Source organism: Saccharomycopsis crataegensis (genome assembly GCF_037102585.1).
Source record: "Saccharomycopsis crataegensis DNA, jcf7180000000084, whole genome shotgun sequence".
NCBI lineage: Eukaryota > Fungi > Ascomycota > Saccharomycetes > Ascoideales > Saccharomycopsidaceae > Saccharomycopsis > Saccharomycopsis crataegensis.
In genome coordinates this window covers 2,617,956-2,637,501 of record NW_027043829.1, presented here as the reverse complement: position 1 = coordinate 2,637,501, position 19,546 = coordinate 2,617,956, and the positions used below count along the sequence as shown (strand labels likewise).

Genomic DNA, 19,546 nt, shown 5'->3' with positions numbered 1-19,546 from the left:
TCCCTTTAATTGCCATTACATTGTGTCAACCTGGGTGAGGAATATCATCAATCTCATCGCCCCTCAATAAGTTACCGTGGTTACCCGCATAAAAACACACAATAAACGTCTCCACGGAGATTTCTTTCTTCATTACTATTAGCAAATAGACCGTTATGTAAGCATTAAAAAGAACAATAAAAAAATAGCCGATCTGAATAAGAGGAAGATTTGCCAAAAAAATCTGTATATTTTCTCTTATGTTCCCTGTCATTAGACGGACCAGGCAAAAATCATAGACTCCAAGCACCAACGCAGCGGGTACCAACGATTCTTCTTATGGTGATGATACACACCAAAGAAAAGACACTATTTCGGACACAATTACAATGAGAGACAGTAGGATTATCACAATATTAACTATGAATTATTCACAGAACATATCCAGCTTATCCTCCTCAATCTCCTAATTGTCCCCGATTATTTGATTTTCCGTTGATTGTCGATGCTTCCACTTTATGCGCGATGCGGCAGCCGCGCTGTTTGACGGGACGAAGAAGCATGAAAAATTCCCAATTATTACACTATTTATTACACCAGAAGCAAGATATAAGGGATTATACTTATATTATCTCTGAGACAATAAGAAAACTAATGCCATGCTCGGTGTTATGTGTTAGCACATAGTATTTGAGGTTATCGGGCAACAACTCCTGAACTCACGCAGTGGTCTTCTGTGAACATCGAACCAGCCATCGAAACCTAGCGGTAATCCCTTCACACGCACACATCCAGCCTTTGTAGAACCCCTAGCAGTGTATATTTAAGAGACGCTACTACCATTTACCAGATTTAGTAATCTGAAGACTTTTTTTTCCCTTTTTTTTTTTATTCTTTCTTCTCTTCTTCCCTTCCTCATCAATGATTAAGAAGGACTTTCATGGATAAAAGAGTTTGAGATTTAAACTAAGGAGCGACAATTTTTAAAAGTGTCTAAATATCAATAGTATTATATATCTCCATCATGAATATCTGCACTTCGGGGAACTCATATTATATCGATAAATCCCTGGGATCTATGATCAATATAGTGACCAACAGGATTCCTTCCAACTTCATTACCCATAAAGATGTTGACTTGATACCAGAAATTACTCCTAAACAGGCATTAAATATGCTGAAAAATTTTGTTCCCAAGAAACAAGTCCCCGTCATCGAGGTCGAGGAAACCAAGGAACACAGAAAAACCATTTATGAAGTGGACGGGGTGGAAATCAACCCTGTGGATATTCTATTCCAACCATTACCACCATCAAAGGAAGAAAAAATTAAAGAGTTCATGCAACATAAGAAAAGAGAAACCGTGTTGAAGTTTAAAAAGTTCAAAGAGTTCAATGAGCGGTTGATGGAGAATAATGAGGCTAATCCTGTTGAATGGGATTTGAACTTTAAAAAGACCATCAGAGGCATGAAGACTGCCTCAAAGGAAGTTAACCAAAGGGAAATTGAGCCTAAACCATCGTCAAAAAGTCATAAAACCAATAACAATAAGAATAATGGAAATTCTGCAAAGAAATCTTATGGAGGGTTGCAAGTCAATAAACGTGGGGCAAAAAGATCAGCAGGTCTTCGAAATCTTTCATCCGGTTTCAATCCATTCCCAAGTGAGGCCCCTACTATTAGGCCATCCATGCGTGACACATCGTTCCAGTCTATCAATTCATGGAAAGCAGATGCAGAGGAAGAAGATTCAGAACCCCCAGTAGAAGAGGAGGCCTACAAAAAACCAAAAAACAACTTCCATGAACCCCCAATTGCTGCTGCATCGCCAATACATTCCATTTCTAAGGCAATTTGGAATACCATCAACTATTACTGGGCGCAATCGGCTGGCAAGAGATGTAATACCAAAGAGCAAAATGCGGACAACGAAAAAAATAAAAACGAAGTGGTGGTGAGGAAAAGTTACCAGAGATTGGGCAATGGACAAATTGTTTTTGTCAGTGAGGAAGAAGGGACTAGAGAGAAGTTCAAGATGATTTCCAATGAATCCCATCAGCCAAGCAGCAGAGAGAATGAAAACGGGAGAAGTGTTGCGAGTGTATTTTGGAATATTGTTTGCAAGAAATTTGGTTTTTGATAGGCCTACATCCAGAGAATAGATAGGATAATTAACGTTTATCAATCTTCTTATATCATTTAGCATTCATCATCTACATTATACCACTTATTATTTATCAACTGCATTGAATCATTTAGCATATATCAATTATTATCTATTATCTGTCTGTCTATCATCTGCTTTCTATCATCTACCAACTATTTTTGTTTAGCTTTATTTATTTTTTATTTGGTTTCCATCGTCATTCACTTTCTGTTAGCTGCTTTATTTTGCTCGTTTTGCATATATTTTTGTTTTTGTTTTTAGCATTATATCATTGTGTTTTTGTACTATCATTCGTTATCATCGTCTATCTATGTTTATTTAATTATATATAACACTTCTATCTGGTCACCACAAGTAAGCAAAAAAAAAATGTTTCAAGTAGTAGTGTAATGCCATGAAAAAATATTATATGATATTAAAGTCTCATAATATCGAGAAGAGTTTCTTATGGTATGATATACCAATCCAGAGGAACACAACTGCATGTTCTCTTTTTTTGTGTCACAAACAGAAAAAACAAAAAATGTCAAACAATGCCATCTGCAATTACAACCGATATTCTTTTAAGTCTTTTGACCGGTCCATTACTGGTTATTAACAATTTTACTGACCACAATTCTGTGTTGTGTTTGCCATTTTCTGTTCTCTCTGTGTGCGTGTGTTCTTTCCTTCTGCTCTTTTTTAAAATACTATAGATTGCTGTGCCCAAAATATTCATCGGTACCAGAGCAACAGCAAAGCGGCGCCGTTAAAGAACACTTGCTAATTACAAGGAGCTATTGTTTGGATAATTTGATTGTTTGGAGATTTGATCGTTTGGAGAATTTGATTGTTTGAGACCTTTGGTGCAATTTGCTTTTCTCATTTTACCTCAAGCCCTCATAGCTTAATATAGTAATTGCTCCAAAGAAATACCCAATTGATGGCAAGCCACAAGGAATCTTCACCTCCGCCATATTCTTTTAAGGCTTCATTTAGCCAACATTTAAAACATTTCAAGGAATCGTCTTTTGGTGGTGCTAGTGACTCTAAAAATCGTGAGATGAACAGTGTAGATTCCGCTGACGGAAGCAGTATCAGCAACAACAGCAATCAAAACACTAATAACAGCAATCATCCAGTATCATCACACGTCGACCATTCAATGGGTCAGATTTTACCTCCAGATGATGGGCTTCCTCCTTTAGCTCCGATCAAATTGCTGGGCTACAAAACTACCACTCATCATCGCCTCCTTACTCCTGAACTTGCCGAAGAGATCCGTAATTTGATCGGTGCCAGGCTTCAGCTTTACTCAGAATGGAACCTTTTATACTCACTTGAGCAACATGGGGCTTCTTTGAATACTTTGTATACTCGTGTGCTGCCGACTTTCCATGACCCCGGCTCGAGGAATGTCGATATCCGGTCATTAAATCAGACCTACAACTATTCAACGATACATCGAACATATACATCTAACCACCAAAAGAAGACTGGTTACGTTATTATTGTGAGGGACAGGGAAGGTAATATTTTTGGGGCATACAGTAATGAGCACTTTCGGCCCCTGGAAGCCCATGAAAGATTCTACGGTAATGGGGAATGTTTTTTGTGGCGATGTGTTAAAACTAATGTTTTTGAAATAAACCATGAGAAGGGAACTAATACAGTGAAAAGAAGATTGTCATATAATGATACTAATTCAGGCGAAGAAGTGGAAAAAGGAAAGTCCAAAGAGATGGTTAAACTGATGAATGGAAATAAGCTTGAAGGTTTAAAAGAAGGGGAAATGCACAAACCACTTTTGGACCACCCACTTAACAATAAAGGGGAAAATAATTCAGTCACCCATCTCCAGTTCAAAGCTTTCTTATATACGGGCCTCAATGACTTCATTATCCACTGTGGTAGGGATTTCTTATCGATGGGGGTTAGTGGAGGCCATTATGGCCTTTGGATGGATGGTGGGTTAATTAATGGTGTTAGTTATAAGACCATGACTTTTGGAAATGAACCATTGAGTGGAATGGGTGAGAAGTTTGTTATCAGTGGGGTGGAAGTTTGGAAAGTTGGATAGTGTATTGAAAAAGTCTTAGTATCTTTTTTTTTTCATTTGTCTCTTTTTGCTTTGTTTTCTGGTATAGGTTTGTGTATCGTTTTGCTATTAGAATGTTGAAGGCTGTATTATATTTGCTCAAAAGCAGCAACTCTCTATTAATGTCCTTTTTTTTAAAAAAAAAACAACTGTAATCACAATACCTGTGCTTTTGAATAATCCAATATCTATTAATTAAAAAAATATTATAAAATGAATATATGATAAAGTAGTTCTGAAATATTATAACCGAGCTGCAAGAAGCTTCTGGATTTTCCCAAATTCGAGTCTCACCATTGCCAACTGTCAGACAACAACAATAGCAGCAATAACTATTGCTTAAGTTCGGATAATTATTCAATGCTTTGGGTACAATTTTATGTTTTTTTTTTTTTTTTGTAATTTTCACTTTGTTGTTGTCATTTATGTATTTTAATAGTCGTAAGGATTAGATAATTCTTTGCCGCCAGTAATACTCATCAAGCCCAAAATTGCGGGCGTTGCACCAAAAGTATATTGAGTAGTTTTTAGTAAGCTCCTCTGGAGAGAAGCTCTTATTAAGTCTAAGATGAATAAGTCTGCGACCAATAACTGATTTTCCGTATAATTTCATCAAGGTCATCAAACCTAAAGATCTCTCTCTGATTTTTTCATTGATTATTTTCTTCTTAATCTTTGACAGATGGGTTAGCAGGCCCACACCTTCAGGCCTGATTTCAGGGTTGAGCCAGACACAGTTATAATGATGAAGAACTTCATAATCTAAGACATCCGAAGCGTAAGCCACTTTAAACTTGCTTTTAATCTTCTTCCAAATGGTGTCTTTGATGCCAGCAGATGCATACGTCTTCATGTATACTACGGCTAACGGGCTGTTTTTAGTTTCAAGAAAGAGCTCCTCGCCTATAATGCTTCTGAGCTCAATCACCAAATCATCAATAAAAAAGAGCTATTTGCTGGATAATCAGGGTATTTAGCACTCATAAATATAACATCAATGTGCCTATAAGTACTTAATTTTAATCCAATAATTCCAGATTCAGAACATATCAATCAATATTGATAAAATAGTTCATTTGTATTACTGAGAACACCATTCTCGGTTATGCCTTCAAAAGTCACATAAACTTGGCTTTTTTTTTTGATTATTTTCCATAATCACAATATTTAGGCAAATTTTTGCTGGCTAGTTATTTATTTTTTCACTTTGACTTTTCTAATGATGGATTTCCACTTCATTGAATAGTGATTTCTTTCTTCTATAATAAATAGAAACCCCTTAAACCTAGATGACTAAAATAGTACCAGTAATAAAATGCCCTTCGGAATCTAACATGAAGTAGATTGATCGTAAGAGATCAATCATCACCTCATACTATTTTTCAGTAAAAAATTGAAATATTATACAATTTAAGTTGCGTTATTTGATAAATTACTTCGACAAATGATAAAGTCAACAGGGTACTTCTGTCCCCTTACTTTCTCCCATCCATGTTGCGCTTACATATTGGACAGCTTTATAAGGATCGTAATGAATTGTAAATATGAAATATGATGATATTTGTGATATTAACTTGATTTTTTATTAAAATAATGTACAAGGAATAGGCTGTTTAGAACCTCTTTAAATAGCTAATGAATATAGAATATCATTTATATGATAAGGAATAAGATAGGTGCTAAGGTATGAAATAAGATAAGTAATAAGAAGTAATTTATTAGGTAACGAATGAGCAATACTGGTGGTATATGTTGCAATATTAATGTTATATAATCTCTATCTTTCTTTAGTTTCCCTACTTTCTGTTCCACATCTCCCATATTCGCTTATATTTTAACATGATTTCAGATAGACTTAATCATTATCCTTAATTATTCGCCTTCTGCACTTTTTTCAAGAAAAGTTACTTATTACCTATTCATATTATTGCAGTTTATACTACCATATTTTACGTCACTTTCTCTTTGTGCTTCATTTATTATATAATAAAACATAGTTTATGTAGAATAGTGATAGATGTGAGGTAGGATACAGCTGTGACCTGCCTGCTCATTTGATATTTTAGATGCATGGCAACTCTCTGTCACCTATGTTGCTTTAACCGTTAAATTACACGTACAAAATATTGAATTTAGGCGGGCTCATTTAACGGAAATTGAGCAAGGTTCAAAATGTTTGAATAAAGAGTACTTTGGCTGACGGGTAAGAAGTTCCAAGATAAGCAATTATAAAACCATATAGTTAAATGACAAATAAAATAGAGAAAATTTGCCATGTAGATATTTGCCACGCAGATATTTTTGATCTATATTTTTCCATATGAGATAATGAACGTATTAGATAGATTACCTCTTGAATTGATCTCCTTTGTTCTCAGATATTGTGAAAAACGTTGGTTGGTACGGTTGCACAATTTGGTCATCGATGATGATCCATCACCTTTATGAGACTGTGTTGATTCTGTATTATTTGAGAGAATAATCATCACCCAGTACTCTAAAGGAATGAAATCTAGGTTAAGAAGTCTTCCATTCTATGTGGCGTGCCCTAATATGGATGATAATTTTGAGAAGATTTCTTCTTTTTTTACCCCAGAATATACAAGAGATGGGGATGTCATATTTGATGGCCTGGAACACTCTAAAGATAGTAATGCGATCGAGATTGCCCGGAAATATGAGATGAAGCTTGTTTTCCAAGATGCCAGCTCCATATTTTTTTCAACTCATTATCAAAGTTTTACCTATTTTCTTAACTCTGCAAGAAAAATGACACTGATCACTACTTCAGTTGAGTTTCCAATCATCAGCGAAAGATTTTCGTACATGAAATATTTTTCAATCATGATCCTTCAAATTTAAAAAAGTTGAAATTGATCGATTGTGTGTTCGACTTTGACGGTTCTAAGTGGAATCTCCGCAATTTGCGAGAGTTAATAATTTTTCTCACAGCTCGAGGAGCAGTTTCAAAGATAAACTCATTTTATTTTCCAAAATTACAGAAATTGCAATTAGGAAAATGTGTTATTTAAATTGAAAGAAAGAAATTATTATACTTCGAACGTTGCAGTATAAAAATTGATGAAAATCCCTTTGCTTTCCATTTAATTGAAGATTTGCAAGATTTGTCATTACTAAATGATACATTATTGGAAATTCCGAAAGAATTGGAATGCTTGATAAATTTAAAGTCTTTGGAGGTCATTGGAAATTTTAAACTTAAAAAAATTGATAATTTGCAAAAATTATCCAAACTTACAAACCTCAACTTATCGTGCAACAGGATTAATTCAGTCCTTATGGATCTCTCTGAATTTACTGAGTTGAGGGAGTTGGATATTTCTGGAAACCGACTAACTTCCTTAGAAAATATATGGTATTACATCTCTAATCAAGCTCAATCTAGGCCGAAACCAAATTTCAGAAATCACAGGGTCAAATTATCCTAGCCTTAGAGTATTGGATCTTTCTCATAACTTCCTTGAATCCTTCGATGAGATCCATAGTATTCCTTCTCTTATTTCAATTGATGTCACATATAATCAAATTTCAGATATTTCAAAATTGAATCATCCAAATCTCCGAAGATTAAGTATAGGATGTAATCCTCTTAGAGATTTCAGTCCTTTGATCTACTTACCTGATTTAGAGGTCTTGGATTTATATAAGCCCTTTTTTAATTCTTTTGACCAATTAAGTTTCATAAGGAGCTTAAAATACTTGAAATATTTAAACCTCTTCTCAACCCAAATTGAAAATTTTGAAACATTTGGAATGCGGAATTTATTTCCAGCACTTAAAATTCAAAAATATAACGATTTCCTAAAAAGACAAGTTGATATGGTTTTTGGAGATAACGAAGAGTTGATCATTTCTTGCCGTCTTGGAGAAGGCTCAAAATCTCACTTGTTCAGTAAACTCTTGACGAGACCTCATTTTAAACCACGAAATGGTTTTTCATAAAACTGTATGTCATAATTATCTTTTTTTATACCACTAATATAATGTAATAAATATCTAATCTTACGCTAGATTTATGGCGAATACATGATTTCAATTCAATTATACTGGTCTTCGATACAAATATATATCTATAGTGTTGTAACATATGCCATCAGTATTGTTCATTCATTACCTAATAAATTACTTCTTGTTAGATCTTCTCTATTTATATCATGATCTCTCATCTTATTCACGATCTCATTCCCTATCTTATTTCATATCTTATCCGCTATCTTATTCCTTATCTTATAAATACTGTTCTATATTCATTAGCTATTTAAAGAGCTTCTGAACAGCCTATTCCTTATACATGATTATAATAAAAAATCAAGTTAATATTACAAGTGTGCAAAACACAAATACCCAAGTAGTACCATCCGGCACCATTACATCCTTTTCTTTTTGGAATGTTATTTTATTCAAATGCCGTTCTCTTTCACGAAAGCCAAACAAATTCAAAGTAGAGGTTCCAGCCCATAGAAACCATTAATTCCTACACACATCACCTTTCCAGCTTACCAATGAGAGACACTGAATACATCTATTTTCACATTGCGGCTACTGTTTTTTTTTTTTTTTTTTTTGAGGCTGACGATTCTTTGGAACCAACATGGATCCGGCAACAATATTTCGCCCCGAGGAGCCGTAAAAAATAAACCCAGGTTATGTTTGGAACAATTGTCTTTAACAGAGAAAAAAGTCATTAATTCATGTCATCAATCCACTTGGAAGTGAAGTAATGAAAAGAGTGGCCTAGAATGGACCACCTTCATGAATCTTATCATCTCGGATAAATTCAAAACAATTACACTCATTCATATCATCTCGGATAAATTTCATAATTAGACTCACTCACTGTAAATAGAAGTGTCAAAAAGCTTGCTTATTTACATATCATTACTGTCAAACCAAAAAATGGAAAAACGTAGTGCTTCTACCAAGAGAAGACAAAAACAAATAACCTTAAAAATCAAACAAATAAACGAAAAAAAAAGCATCGAGGAAAGTTCAAAATCTGTTTAACGTAATTACTAAATCAAACCCAGTGAATAGATTAAACATTCAATAGGCACAATCAGTGTTTATAATAATAATCAACTAAGAAAAAACAATTCCATCACAAAGTATCAGTGGAGATTGAAACTTCTTTGAATGTTTCCAATTCTTTCAACTGATTGTTGAGGATATGCTGTTTGATGCTGTAGCAGTTAATACCCAAACTAAGAATCGATGGTAATTCCTCTTTAAACTCTTTTTCATGATGGGCAAGATTGGTTAAGATTTCCCCAAACACCGCCGGATTCCCCTTAGCGTTGGCCAAATGAGCGACCAATTTTTCGGCTTCGACTCGAAGGGCGTCGTAATCCTTATATTTGGCCGGAAGTTTGAAGGCACTAGAGTAGTAATCGTCAGTGATCAGAGTTCTGAAAGCGCCTGGTTCCACCACAAGTACTCTGACCCCGAATTGTTTAACTTCGGCATCGATGGAAAGACTGACTCTTCTCAAAGCGGCTTTACTAGCCCCATAAATCCCCATGGATGGCGATGGTAAAGCAGCGGAAACACTACCAATGTTCAAAACGAGCCCAGATCTCTTGGAACGCATATGAGGCAAAAAGGCCTTCATCACCTTAACTGGCCCGTAGAAGTTGGTTTGGAATTGCTGTTCGATGGCGGATAATTCAATCTCTTCAAAGGTTCCCATCTCACCGTATCCGGCATTATTGACGAGGACATCGATCTGGCCGTATTTTTCAATGACGTCGAGAATCACAGCGTCAATGGCTTCAGCAGATCCGTTAATGTCAAGGGCAACCGGAATGGCACCTTCGGCAGCAATGGCAGATAATTTGTTAGCAGAACGTGAAGTGACGATGACTTTATCACCTTTGGAAAGAGCGGCTTTAGCAAGTGCCAAGCCGAGACCAGCGGAACCTCCAGTAATGAACCAAGTTAATGGGGCCATGTTTGATGAATAAGTTGTTGTAGACTGAGGGAGAGAAAATTTATAAGAAGAAGAAGAAGAAGAAGAAGAAGAAGAAGAAGAGATTTTCAAGCGATTTTAAGAAGAAAAACAAGTTGAGGTGTCAACAATTATGCGATCCTAGTGGTAGCGTGACCGGTGGACCAGGAGGATCGACGGTATAATTAGATCGTATTTGGCTTTCTACTCTGTGGATTCCACCATATTTCACTATTTCAAAGATACCATAATAATTATTGGTTATTATGGTTATTATTCGCTTATTTTGCTACTTCTTATTTGCTATTGTATATAATATTTCAGGGATTATTGTCAATTGGTGACTCACTGGTATAACAACGATCTGCAATCGTAAATTAGATGATCGTAAAACAAATAATAATTGGCAGTAAAATATTTTCATTACCGTAATAATTTTTTATTATTTTATATTGATTTTGGCATATTTTTCAGATGTGCTGAGAGGATCCTTGATAACTAAACTGAAATATTCTTATTGATAACGATGAAAATTATTAAACACCGAAGAATATCCCTCAGGGAATATGTCAGGGAAGACCCTTTTTTGACATCTAAACAAACCTGGAGTATCGGAACCAGCGAAGTGTATTGATGTAAATGGAACCTTTTTGGTTGTTCACGGCAATACATCTACTTCCACCATGTAGATCCTTTCAATCATCATTATTAAGAGCTTCAAAGAGATGTTAACTTTGGACCTGCAACCAAAATGGCAGCTTATTTGCCTTTACAGACTAATCCCCAAAAATTTTTGGTTGCTGATAACCAAGTGCCACTAATCCAAATTATAAAACATCGTCCTTAGCGAAAAAATCTATGAACCATAAAAATAACTATGTAAAAAATAACGAGAAACAATTTAAAACGCAATTGTACTTAAAAACACAATTGTCACTGTCCAAGAAATACTAAAAATATACGGAAGGTAATATGACAAGAAGAAATAAAAAGGGAGCGATACAAAGAAAATAGCATCAGGAGAACAAAAATAAAACGATATAAAGAAAATAACGAAAAGGTTTTATTTGCTGTAGTTCTTGATACAAAAACAAACAAGTTGTAACAAAGAATCGATAAGAGTGTTCCCGGTACCTTGTTGTTGTTGTTGTTGTTGTTGTTGTTGTTGTTGGCCACCATAATGAGGTTGTTGTTGATACCCTGGTTGTTGGGTTTGAGGTTGGGATGCTGAAGGCCAGTGAGGAATGGCATTTGAATGGGAGTATTTGATGATCATCACCCCTGTATTCTTTGGATCAACATGGCAGTTCAATCCTGCTTCATCACACAATTTCTGGACGGATGGTTTGATTTTAGCCACACCGTCTTTTGAGTGAAGTCCCTTACCAACGATAACATGCAATTCAGAAGCACCTCTAGAAAGGTCAGCATTGATACGTTTTTTAAGAATTTCTTCAGCTTCTTTGACAAAGAGACCGTGGAGATCGATTTCAACTTGAGAACTATCATCATTATTGGCAACAAACACGTATTCTGCCGCTTTATCGTTATATTGGTCAGCTTTGGCAAGTTCTGCCTTGGCCTTGAGAGAAAGCTCATGGGCTAATTCTTTATCACCTTGCTTATAGGCATTTTGAGACTCGGCAGAGAGTTCAGCACGACGTCTTTGGGCTTGTTTGGCAAGTTCACGGTATTTTTTATACTCATTGTCACTGACATGGTTGTAATCTCTTTCTATTACAGGTTAGCGTGGGTGATAAACAAGGAAATACAAATCAAAAAAACAAACAAACGAGAAAAGACTCACCGCTAAGAAAGTCCCCTCTAGGAATAGCAACGGCGACTCCAGAACTCATTTTTCACGTCTTCCTTTCTGTTATAAAATTCTCTTCTTGGTTGGAAGGAAGATGAAATTTGTTTAGCAAAATTAACGATGAAAAACTCAGCCGTTTTGGGGCAGGAATAAAACGAACCCTAGAACAACAGCACCGGGGCCGCTTAACCAACTATGCCCCGAAATGTAAAGTTTCATTCGCTCAGATTATATGGTAGAAGGCGGGATGTTTTTTATTGGTTAAACTGAATTATTTAATTTATTATTGATGATATCCTAATTTCATTTGGTATTGGTGGTGTAAATTCTTGCGGGGGATGCCCTTTTAAAGGGTCCCACACCCCACTTATACGTGTAAAACAAGCATTCAAAAATCCGAAAAACTCTGGAATCAAATCATTTATAATTATTATATTATTTAAAAAAACAGTCCTTTAATGATGGAAGATCCATTGACTTTCTTTGATGAAGAACATTTCTCTGCTGTGGATTTTATTGATGCCATATTCACAAATACCTCTCCCAATGCCGCGAATCTCAATAATAATAGTGGGTTGGCGATGTTCCTGAAGAATTTGACTGGTGTACTCCAGAACCTCCAGCTATCGGCCAATGAATTACAACTAGGATTGAATAGCTCAATAAATAGTCTTGTACGTGCTGGAAGTGTATTGGGAAGCTCAGAAGCTAAAATAATGGGGGTTTATGATAATGGTAAGGTAGAAGATCAGGAAGAAAATAATGGCGAGGATGAAGATGATGACGATGCTGATCATGAAGATCAAGTAACGCGACTCCAGTATTACGTTGACAGTGTATTAAATCTAGTTCATGACTTAAAACAGGAATCAGAGGATGTGGTTAAGGCCTATAGAACGGTTAAAAAGGGGGCAGAAGATCTGGATCTCCCAGTGAATACACTTGTATCGTTGAGAACGGTGCAATCTCGATTGAATCAAGTTTTCAAATTATTCGAAACTGCAAAGTTCATCGCCACGATATCGTTAAATTCAGAATCCGAGGAGAAAGATGGCGATAAAACAGGAGACGCGTTAGCCCCGACCAGCGGGGAAGATGGTTTAACAAAATCAGAAGAAGATTCTACGCTTGTGGTCACTCCCGACGTGTTTCGCAACTCGCTTGAAATCTTGGAGGATATCCTCGTGGAACAACTTGCGGTTAATAAGCTGGTGGTAAATGGTGCCACCAGTCGCAAGGCCTTGGAGGCGGTAGATCTGGCGAATAAAGATATCATTGCAAAAATCGATTCATTGGTAAAACTCAAGGATTTCTTCAAAGGATTAAGACTGTATGACTCTGCATATTCTAATTTTGTCAATAAGATGGCGAAGGAACAGAAAGTATTTATCAGTGTCATTGAAAATAAAAAACAAGAGATGAATGAGGCTACTAAAACGAAGGTAGCCACCGTCTATGAACCTTCTACTACAACAATTGGTAAAGAAGTGAAAACAGAAGCCTCGACTCCTCCGCCTCCACCACCACCCGAAAAGAAGATGACTATTAAAGAAGAAACAGCAGCCACGGCCACCGGATTTGGGGGGTTTATGAATTTCTTTGGAAAGAATCTTTAATTTGTCTACAAAGGGACAAAGTTCAAAATGTTATACAATATCTATTAACAATGCTTATAATACATATGGGATAATGGCATATGGTGCCACGTAGCTTTTTGGATGTTTAGATTTCTGTTGTCTGTAGAAGTTATGGGTATTGATTGCTGACGTCGATAGATTGACAATGATCCATATCTCAACCAATACAAAGGTGATGTTGACTCCACTATTGACGAATACTAAGAGATTTATGATTAAATAAATCAATATTTCGTCGAAATAATGGGGGCTCGACACTAAACAAAAAAGTCCACCTTGAGGATGGTTATACTTTATTGTCTTGGAAAGAATCTTGTGATGACAAAATTGGCGATACTGAACCACCAAAAAAATTGCCATCAACAAAACATTGATGGGGTTGCAGAAAAATAGTTTGGGGTCGTTGAATAGCGGACGTTGATCAATACAATGAACAATCAATGATGTGGTAACCGTTAAATTAACACCGGCATAAAAAAAGATCCCCACGAGATAATGGGATACGTGGATCTTGGAATGGTCGGAAAACTTGGATACCAGCGTGCATTCAACGGTTCTTCGTAATGAATGGATCGACATCGCGATGATCGCAGCGTAGCATGCGGCCCCATCAAGAGGATTCGCACGACACCACCAGTCTAACATTGAGATATATGCCGGATCAACGCGAGTCAGATATTGTAGTATACAGTAGTTGAGTCCTGAGAGGGCCAGGGACAAGAGATAAAAGTGGATAAACCATTGTTTGGGGACGTAGATATCTAGAAGAGGGTTTTTACTAGAAATCTTCAAGGTCTTTCCATAATCAAGCATTGGCCGGAGAGGTTCCCAAGAGGCAGCAGACACCACTGATAAGATACCAATGACAAACCCACTTTGGATGGCTTGGTTCAACATTTCCAGAAGAGGTGTAATACTCTCACACGCACAAAAGTCACAAACCAAAAAGTTAAAAGTCACAATCCGACGGAACAACAATGCTGCCAAACAATAGAGGCTAATTTAATATGACAAAAGCCAACGATAAAAATGTATCACCGACAACGGTTTTTGCAAGCACTATGGAGGTTTAGTCCGCGGCGATTTTCCCACGGCGTTGGAACTTGCCGTGTCACGTGACCAAATCACCATATTTTTTTTTCTTGTTTTTGGCGGCGACTCAACTTTTTGACTCAGGCTTTTATATCCGCAATTTGTTCTTTCCTTCTTTCTTTCTTTCTTGCTACCAGGATCAGTATTGTATTATATTATCAATTTAATAATAATAATTTATTAAACCATGTCCTCAGGTGTCACCACGAAGATCCGCCAGAAACTCGAATTCCACGATGAAGCCCGATGGAAGCAGTTCTCGGCCCGCCGATTGAAACTCATTGAGGACAACAAGCTCTTTACCAAAAAGGCCAGCGACCAGGACCATCAAGTTAAAAGCGTGGCAGAAAGCTTGCAAATCGAGTTCGGCATCGCCAAACATCATTTAGAAGACGTTGATAAGTTGGTTCGGGCGGCAATTCAGAGTATCAGAAGAAACAGAAAGAGATCATCGAAGAAAAAACATCCTGATGACGATGATGACACTGGCGAACCTGCAACAATCGTCATCAAGTCCTATGTCGGTAACCCTAGCAGCGGCAACAGTAATAAAAGACGTCGTGATCATGATAACGGCCACGATGACGCTGTCAACGCCGGTGATGAATCTGATGCGTCTGACACGTCCGTTGCCTCAAAATATACCACCATCAGCAATGGTACCGCCCCAACCGAGAATATCACTACCACTGGTCGCCCAGATAAATTCCTAAATGACATCATGAACGTGGACCGACTTTCCCAAGACTCTATGGTCGAATCATTTGTCACAAATTACTCAAAAAAGCAAAAATTGTCACTGCACGACATGTCAAGGATCGCTATTGGGTCGTTTGTTAAACTGTCTCTTGATGAACCAGTTTTCCCAGATAATCCACCGCCCCTCACTGCTGCTGGGCCTGATAGTCCAACCAGCAACAACATTACCACCACCACCAACAATCACGACGTTGATGATGTTGGTGACAGCATGCGTGGCTATTGTTCCCCAGACTTGGCACGCCTGATCCATGCTTACGCAACTTCCAGCCGTCGTGCATTGCTCGATATGATCAAGAAAAGCAAAACCTGTTCAGATGCCGTTGCTGCCGCTGATTGGATCGTCGCTAGTAATTCTAGTGTATATCATTTGGGAAAATCACTTATTCCAAGTGCCGTGGCGTTGTTATTGTGTCACATTTTCCCGGGACCAACCGCCACCAATTCTAGCTCAATCGAATACATTCGTCTCAAACTTTGTAGCCCGGAAATTATTGGCAAAGTCTTAAGAAGCTTGGATTACGCCACTCCTGATATATCAACCTTGAATGATGATGCGGCCACTTCCACTTTATATTATCTCATTGGTGCATGTGCTTTTGATTTTTCTCCAGGCCCAATGTTGGAACCTCTTGCGTGCGTTTTACATGAAACCATCCTTCAAGATTTTCCAGTGATCAAATTATCTCATCACTATCCTCCCGTCTCAAGTGTCCAAAATGGTAATGCTACCCCTCAAAGTGTGGAAATTAGATTCCGTGATAAGACTATCGACCTCACTTTTGATTCCCGCACCGCCGCAATGCCAACGGTTCTTGAAGTGGTACACAACTCCCGGAAAGCTTTCTCTATTGGGGCTAGTGAAGTCTTAGCCTTGAGAGACCAATCAAGTGGTGGAAGAATTATCAATACTGACAGAGACCTCGAACAGGTTTTCAGTCGTGGTGGGAATGTCCGTCTTGAATTATGTTTCTTGGGAGATAAATCTTATTTTTCTTCTAGTACCACCTCATCTACTGCTACATCTCCTCTTGCAACTAGGTCCCATTGCATTCATCAACCTAGGGCTTCTAGCTTGCCTACCCTTGTCCCAACATTACCACCTTTCTCTGCTTTAGGTTCTGCTATCCTGCGTGGCGCAAATGGTAATGGCTTGCCATCACCACCACCAACCACTTACAAAACCCATCAATTCGATCACAATTCATTGAATCCATACAAGATCACAAGCATTCAAAGCTATACTAGATCTCCAGTTCGTCCAGCTATGAAAGCTTATGTTCCTCCACGATTCGAAAAGTTGTTGTGATTTGTTGTAACTATATTGTGTCACTATTATTTATGCATTTTTTTTCTTGCTTCTCTATTTCATTTGAAAATTTTCCAATTATTCTTTTTTATTCTGGTTTCTGGGGTCAGGTTTTCAGGTTATCATTGCTCTTTTTTGTTCTGTGTGTGCATTCTACTTGACGTTCCCATCAAGAGAATCTTTGTTAATTTTTCACGTTTATTCCATTTTCCCATCTAAATCAGAATTGGAAGAAATTTCTAAAAAGTGCTGGCTACTTTCTTTCTCCTACATCTCTCTGTGTTCTTTTTTTCTTCTCTCTTTTCTTTTTCGTCCCGTTATTTGATATTAATCATTCTCTTCAATTCTCTGTCGGTACTTATTTTTATCGATATATATACACATAATTTTTTCTTCATTTTGCGAATTGGTTGCTACTTTGGAAATTATTTTTTTGAAATCATTTCTGTTTACAAAAAGCTCGCTTATTTTTTGCATGTTTATCATTTCACCTCATAGCAATATGCATGTACTTAATTGTTTATCATTATTATCATTTTGTACAAGGCTGGTTGCATCTTCTAGATTGATAGGCAGAAACACGTCAAGTGTACCGATTCTGGTTTACATACTATATTTATTATATATATATATATATAGACCACATACTGGGGAGGTACTGGGAGGAAATTATAATGAACGTATTGCTACAGTTAGATATCTAATTACAGCAAGTGGATGGGGCCAAAACAGAAAAGAAATAGAATGGATACTATTTCCATCTTCTGACTATATAAATAAAAGAATACCTCTTCTCTTATACGGAATAAATAATCATTATATAACCTAAAAAAGACGAATAGTTGAACTAAACCTAACTGCATCAACACAAAACATCCAATCAGTACAGTTCCTAGCTTCACATAATCAAGCACTGAGATGAATTTCGTTATCAACTGCATCATTTGTATTTCCAATAATACATTTCATTATGAGGCTCAATCAAGAGACCGCTGAAAAGGCAAAATTTGCTCCCTGCTCCAAGACGGCAATATATTGTCAACTTCTCATTATCACCAAATAACAGATCAAAACTTTCTTTTAGTTTAAGATTGTACATTTCGATTTTGAAAGAAGCTCGCAAGCCACGAATCTGAAACGATTCAATTTCTTTGATTCCATTTAAGAAGAGATATAAGCCCCTCAAATTCCCCAAATCCTTAATGAAATTCAAGTTTTGGAAAGATTCAATCACAATATTACCCAAATGCAATATTTTAAGATTCGTCAAATTGGTCAAAGATTCCAAATCTCTCAAGGGGTTTTTCCCCACTCGTAATGCTCTGAGATTAGGAAACGTGAAGTTTGGAATATCAGTGATTTTATTAGAATTGAATTTAAGATCAACAAGAGAAGGAAGATTATTGAGTTCTTTCAAAGACTTGAGTTGATTCCAAGAAATATCTAACTCTCTAAGATAGGGGTATAGTAACCTGCCAAGACCTGTAATCTCGTTGTGACGGACATTGAGCCTAATTAAACATGGAATATCATCCACATAATCTAAGGAGGTAAGTTTGTTTTCCGAAAGATTCAATTCTTTCAACTTGGTAAAGATGGAAAAATCAACAAGGCTACTGTGAATATTATTATTGGATAAATTGATACTGGTGAGGTTTAATAGATCAAGAAAATTGTTATTCACTTCAACAAGCTCCTTATTTTTGGTGATCTCCAAAGATTTTAATTTTTGCAAGTGCGACAATATTGGAATTTCAATCAATTCAACATTTCTCAATGACAATTCATTTAAATTTCTAACTGAGTTAAAGGAGACAGGATTTTTGGAAATATCCATATCGAAAAGTACAAGACTTGATAAATCAGTGATTCCAATCTCATTTGCCAAAAAACAATTTCCTAACGCTAATGTTCTTAGTAACGGAAAACAAGAAGATTTCATGTTTGAAATCAAAATTGAATCCGCTTCTTTGCGTGAAATTCTCAATTCTTGCAAATTGCAAAGATTCCACTCAGACCCATTAAAAAAGCTAATGCAGTTTATCAATTTCAACTTCTTCAATTTGGAAAGATCATGGCTTGAGTGGTTCAAATACTCACCTAATTCAGTATCAATTGAGAATCCAGTTATTGCTAATGATTCCAACTTTTTAAAGGTGTCAGGGAGCATTTCATAGGCAAAATTTGGGGGAATCTCCATTTGTGTTAATTGGGTGGTGATCCCAGTTAGCACCTTTGAATTTCCAAGGTGTTTTAATTTTTTGGCAGAATTGATAAAATCAATGAAGCTTTGCTCACCCTCAAATGGGAAATCAAAACAGCCTCTTAAGTAGTAAATTTCTTTCGCGTATTTTTGGACGATCTCCATTGCGTTGCCATTTCCGAGGAGCTCAGCACTACAAATGGTCACTTCTTGATCTAACATAATTTCCTGAATATAGGAAGGTGGAAACCAGGACTGAGTGCTAATGATTGGGTTCGCTAGGCAGAATGGGAAGCTCTTGAAATCGATTTTAGTTCCTTTAAAGCATGAAGTGATGATGACTCTTTCAAACAACGCAGAATCAATACACTCTACTAGTAGCGATAAATTATCATCCACAACCAAATTCCGCAACCGGACTAACCAAAGCTTATCGCAAAACTTAAAGATAGCATTAATCAACTCAAAAGGTAATTCGTTTAACACTACCATTTTGCGCTAATCGTATTTGTGAACTAGCCGCTCAAAAAAAAACTTAGAAGATA

General features: G+C 36.7%; 11 protein-coding genes across 11 annotated transcripts; 6 read left to right on the top strand and 5 right to left on the bottom strand. All coding sequences in view use genetic code 12, as the record gives it.

The window, feature by feature from the left end:
- Nucleotides 1-1,003: 1,003 nt before the first annotated feature.
- Nucleotides 1,004-2,119, top strand: DASC09_041660 (uncharacterized protein; the record flags this gene model as incomplete). The annotated part of the gene is made up of 1 exon (XM_064997765.1): nt 1,004-2,119. One exon carries the CDS (start codon nt 1,004-1,006, stop codon nt 2,117-2,119), a length of 1,116 nt encoding a protein of 371 aa, XP_064853837.1.
- Nucleotides 2,120-2,669: 550 nt separating this feature from the next.
- Nucleotides 2,670-2,983, top strand: DASC09_041650 (uncharacterized protein; the record flags this gene model as incomplete). Its single annotated transcript, XM_064997764.1, has 2 exons — nt 2,670-2,713; nt 2,842-2,983. The coding sequence occupies 2 exons, from the start codon at nt 2,670-2,672 to the stop codon at nt 2,981-2,983; spliced, it is 186 nt and encodes a 61-aa protein (XP_064853836.1).
- An 85-nt stretch (nt 2,984-3,068) lies between these two features.
- On the top strand, nt 3,069-4,205 carry OXR1 (Oxr1p; the record flags this gene model as incomplete). The annotated part of the gene is made up of 1 exon (XM_064997763.1): nt 3,069-4,205. One exon carries the CDS (start codon nt 3,069-3,071, stop codon nt 4,203-4,205), a length of 1,137 nt encoding a protein of 378 aa, XP_064853835.1.
- A 466-nt stretch (nt 4,206-4,671) lies between these two features.
- On the bottom strand, nt 4,672-5,076 carry DASC09_041630 (uncharacterized protein; the record flags this gene model as incomplete). Its single annotated transcript, XM_064997762.1, has 1 exon — nt 4,672-5,076. One exon carries the CDS (start codon nt 5,074-5,076, stop codon nt 4,672-4,674), a length of 405 nt encoding a protein of 134 aa, XP_064853834.1.
- A 1,652-nt stretch (nt 5,077-6,728) lies between these two features.
- DASC09_041620 (leucine-rich repeat domain-containing protein) lies at nt 6,729-8,186 on the top strand (the record flags this gene model as incomplete). Its single annotated transcript, XM_064997761.1, has 3 exons — nt 6,729-7,045; nt 7,294-7,516; nt 7,620-8,186. The coding sequence occupies 3 exons, from the start codon at nt 6,729-6,731 to the stop codon at nt 8,184-8,186; spliced, it is 1,107 nt and encodes a 368-aa protein (XP_064853833.1).
- Nucleotides 8,187-9,342: 1,156 nt separating this feature from the next.
- Nucleotides 9,343-10,191, bottom strand: DASC09_041610 (uncharacterized protein; the record flags this gene model as incomplete). The annotated part of the gene is made up of 1 exon (XM_064997760.1): nt 9,343-10,191. One exon carries the CDS (start codon nt 10,189-10,191, stop codon nt 9,343-9,345), a length of 849 nt encoding a protein of 282 aa, XP_064853832.1.
- Nucleotides 10,192-11,251: 1,060 nt separating this feature from the next.
- Nucleotides 11,252-12,044, bottom strand: DASC09_041600 (Smr domain-containing protein; the record flags this gene model as incomplete). The annotated part of the gene is made up of 2 exons (XM_064997759.1): nt 11,252-11,922; nt 11,996-12,044. The coding sequence occupies 2 exons, from the start codon at nt 12,042-12,044 to the stop codon at nt 11,252-11,254; spliced, it is 720 nt and encodes a 239-aa protein (XP_064853831.1).
- A 415-nt stretch (nt 12,045-12,459) lies between these two features.
- On the top strand, nt 12,460-13,617 carry COG7 (Golgi transport complex subunit COG7; the record flags this gene model as incomplete). Its single annotated transcript, XM_064997758.1, has 1 exon — nt 12,460-13,617. One exon carries the CDS (start codon nt 12,460-12,462, stop codon nt 13,615-13,617), a length of 1,158 nt encoding a protein of 385 aa, XP_064853830.1.
- Nucleotides 13,618-13,671: 54 nt separating this feature from the next.
- DFG10 (putative polyprenol reductase) lies at nt 13,672-14,535 on the bottom strand (the record flags this gene model as incomplete). The annotated part of the gene is made up of 1 exon (XM_064997757.1): nt 13,672-14,535. The coding sequence occupies one exon, from the start codon at nt 14,533-14,535 to the stop codon at nt 13,672-13,674; it is 864 nt and encodes a 287-aa protein (XP_064853829.1).
- A 382-nt stretch (nt 14,536-14,917) lies between these two features.
- On the top strand, nt 14,918-16,798 carry DASC09_041570 (Vhr1 protein; the record flags this gene model as incomplete). The annotated part of the gene is made up of 1 exon (XM_064997756.1): nt 14,918-16,798. One exon carries the CDS (start codon nt 14,918-14,920, stop codon nt 16,796-16,798), a length of 1,881 nt encoding a protein of 626 aa, XP_064853828.1.
- A 940-nt stretch (nt 16,799-17,738) lies between these two features.
- On the bottom strand, nt 17,739-19,493 carry DASC09_041560 (leucine-rich repeat domain-containing protein; the record flags this gene model as incomplete). The annotated part of the gene is made up of 1 exon (XM_064997755.1): nt 17,739-19,493. One exon carries the CDS (start codon nt 19,491-19,493, stop codon nt 17,739-17,741), a length of 1,755 nt encoding a protein of 584 aa, XP_064853827.1.
- Nucleotides 19,494-19,546: the final 53 nt, after the last annotated feature.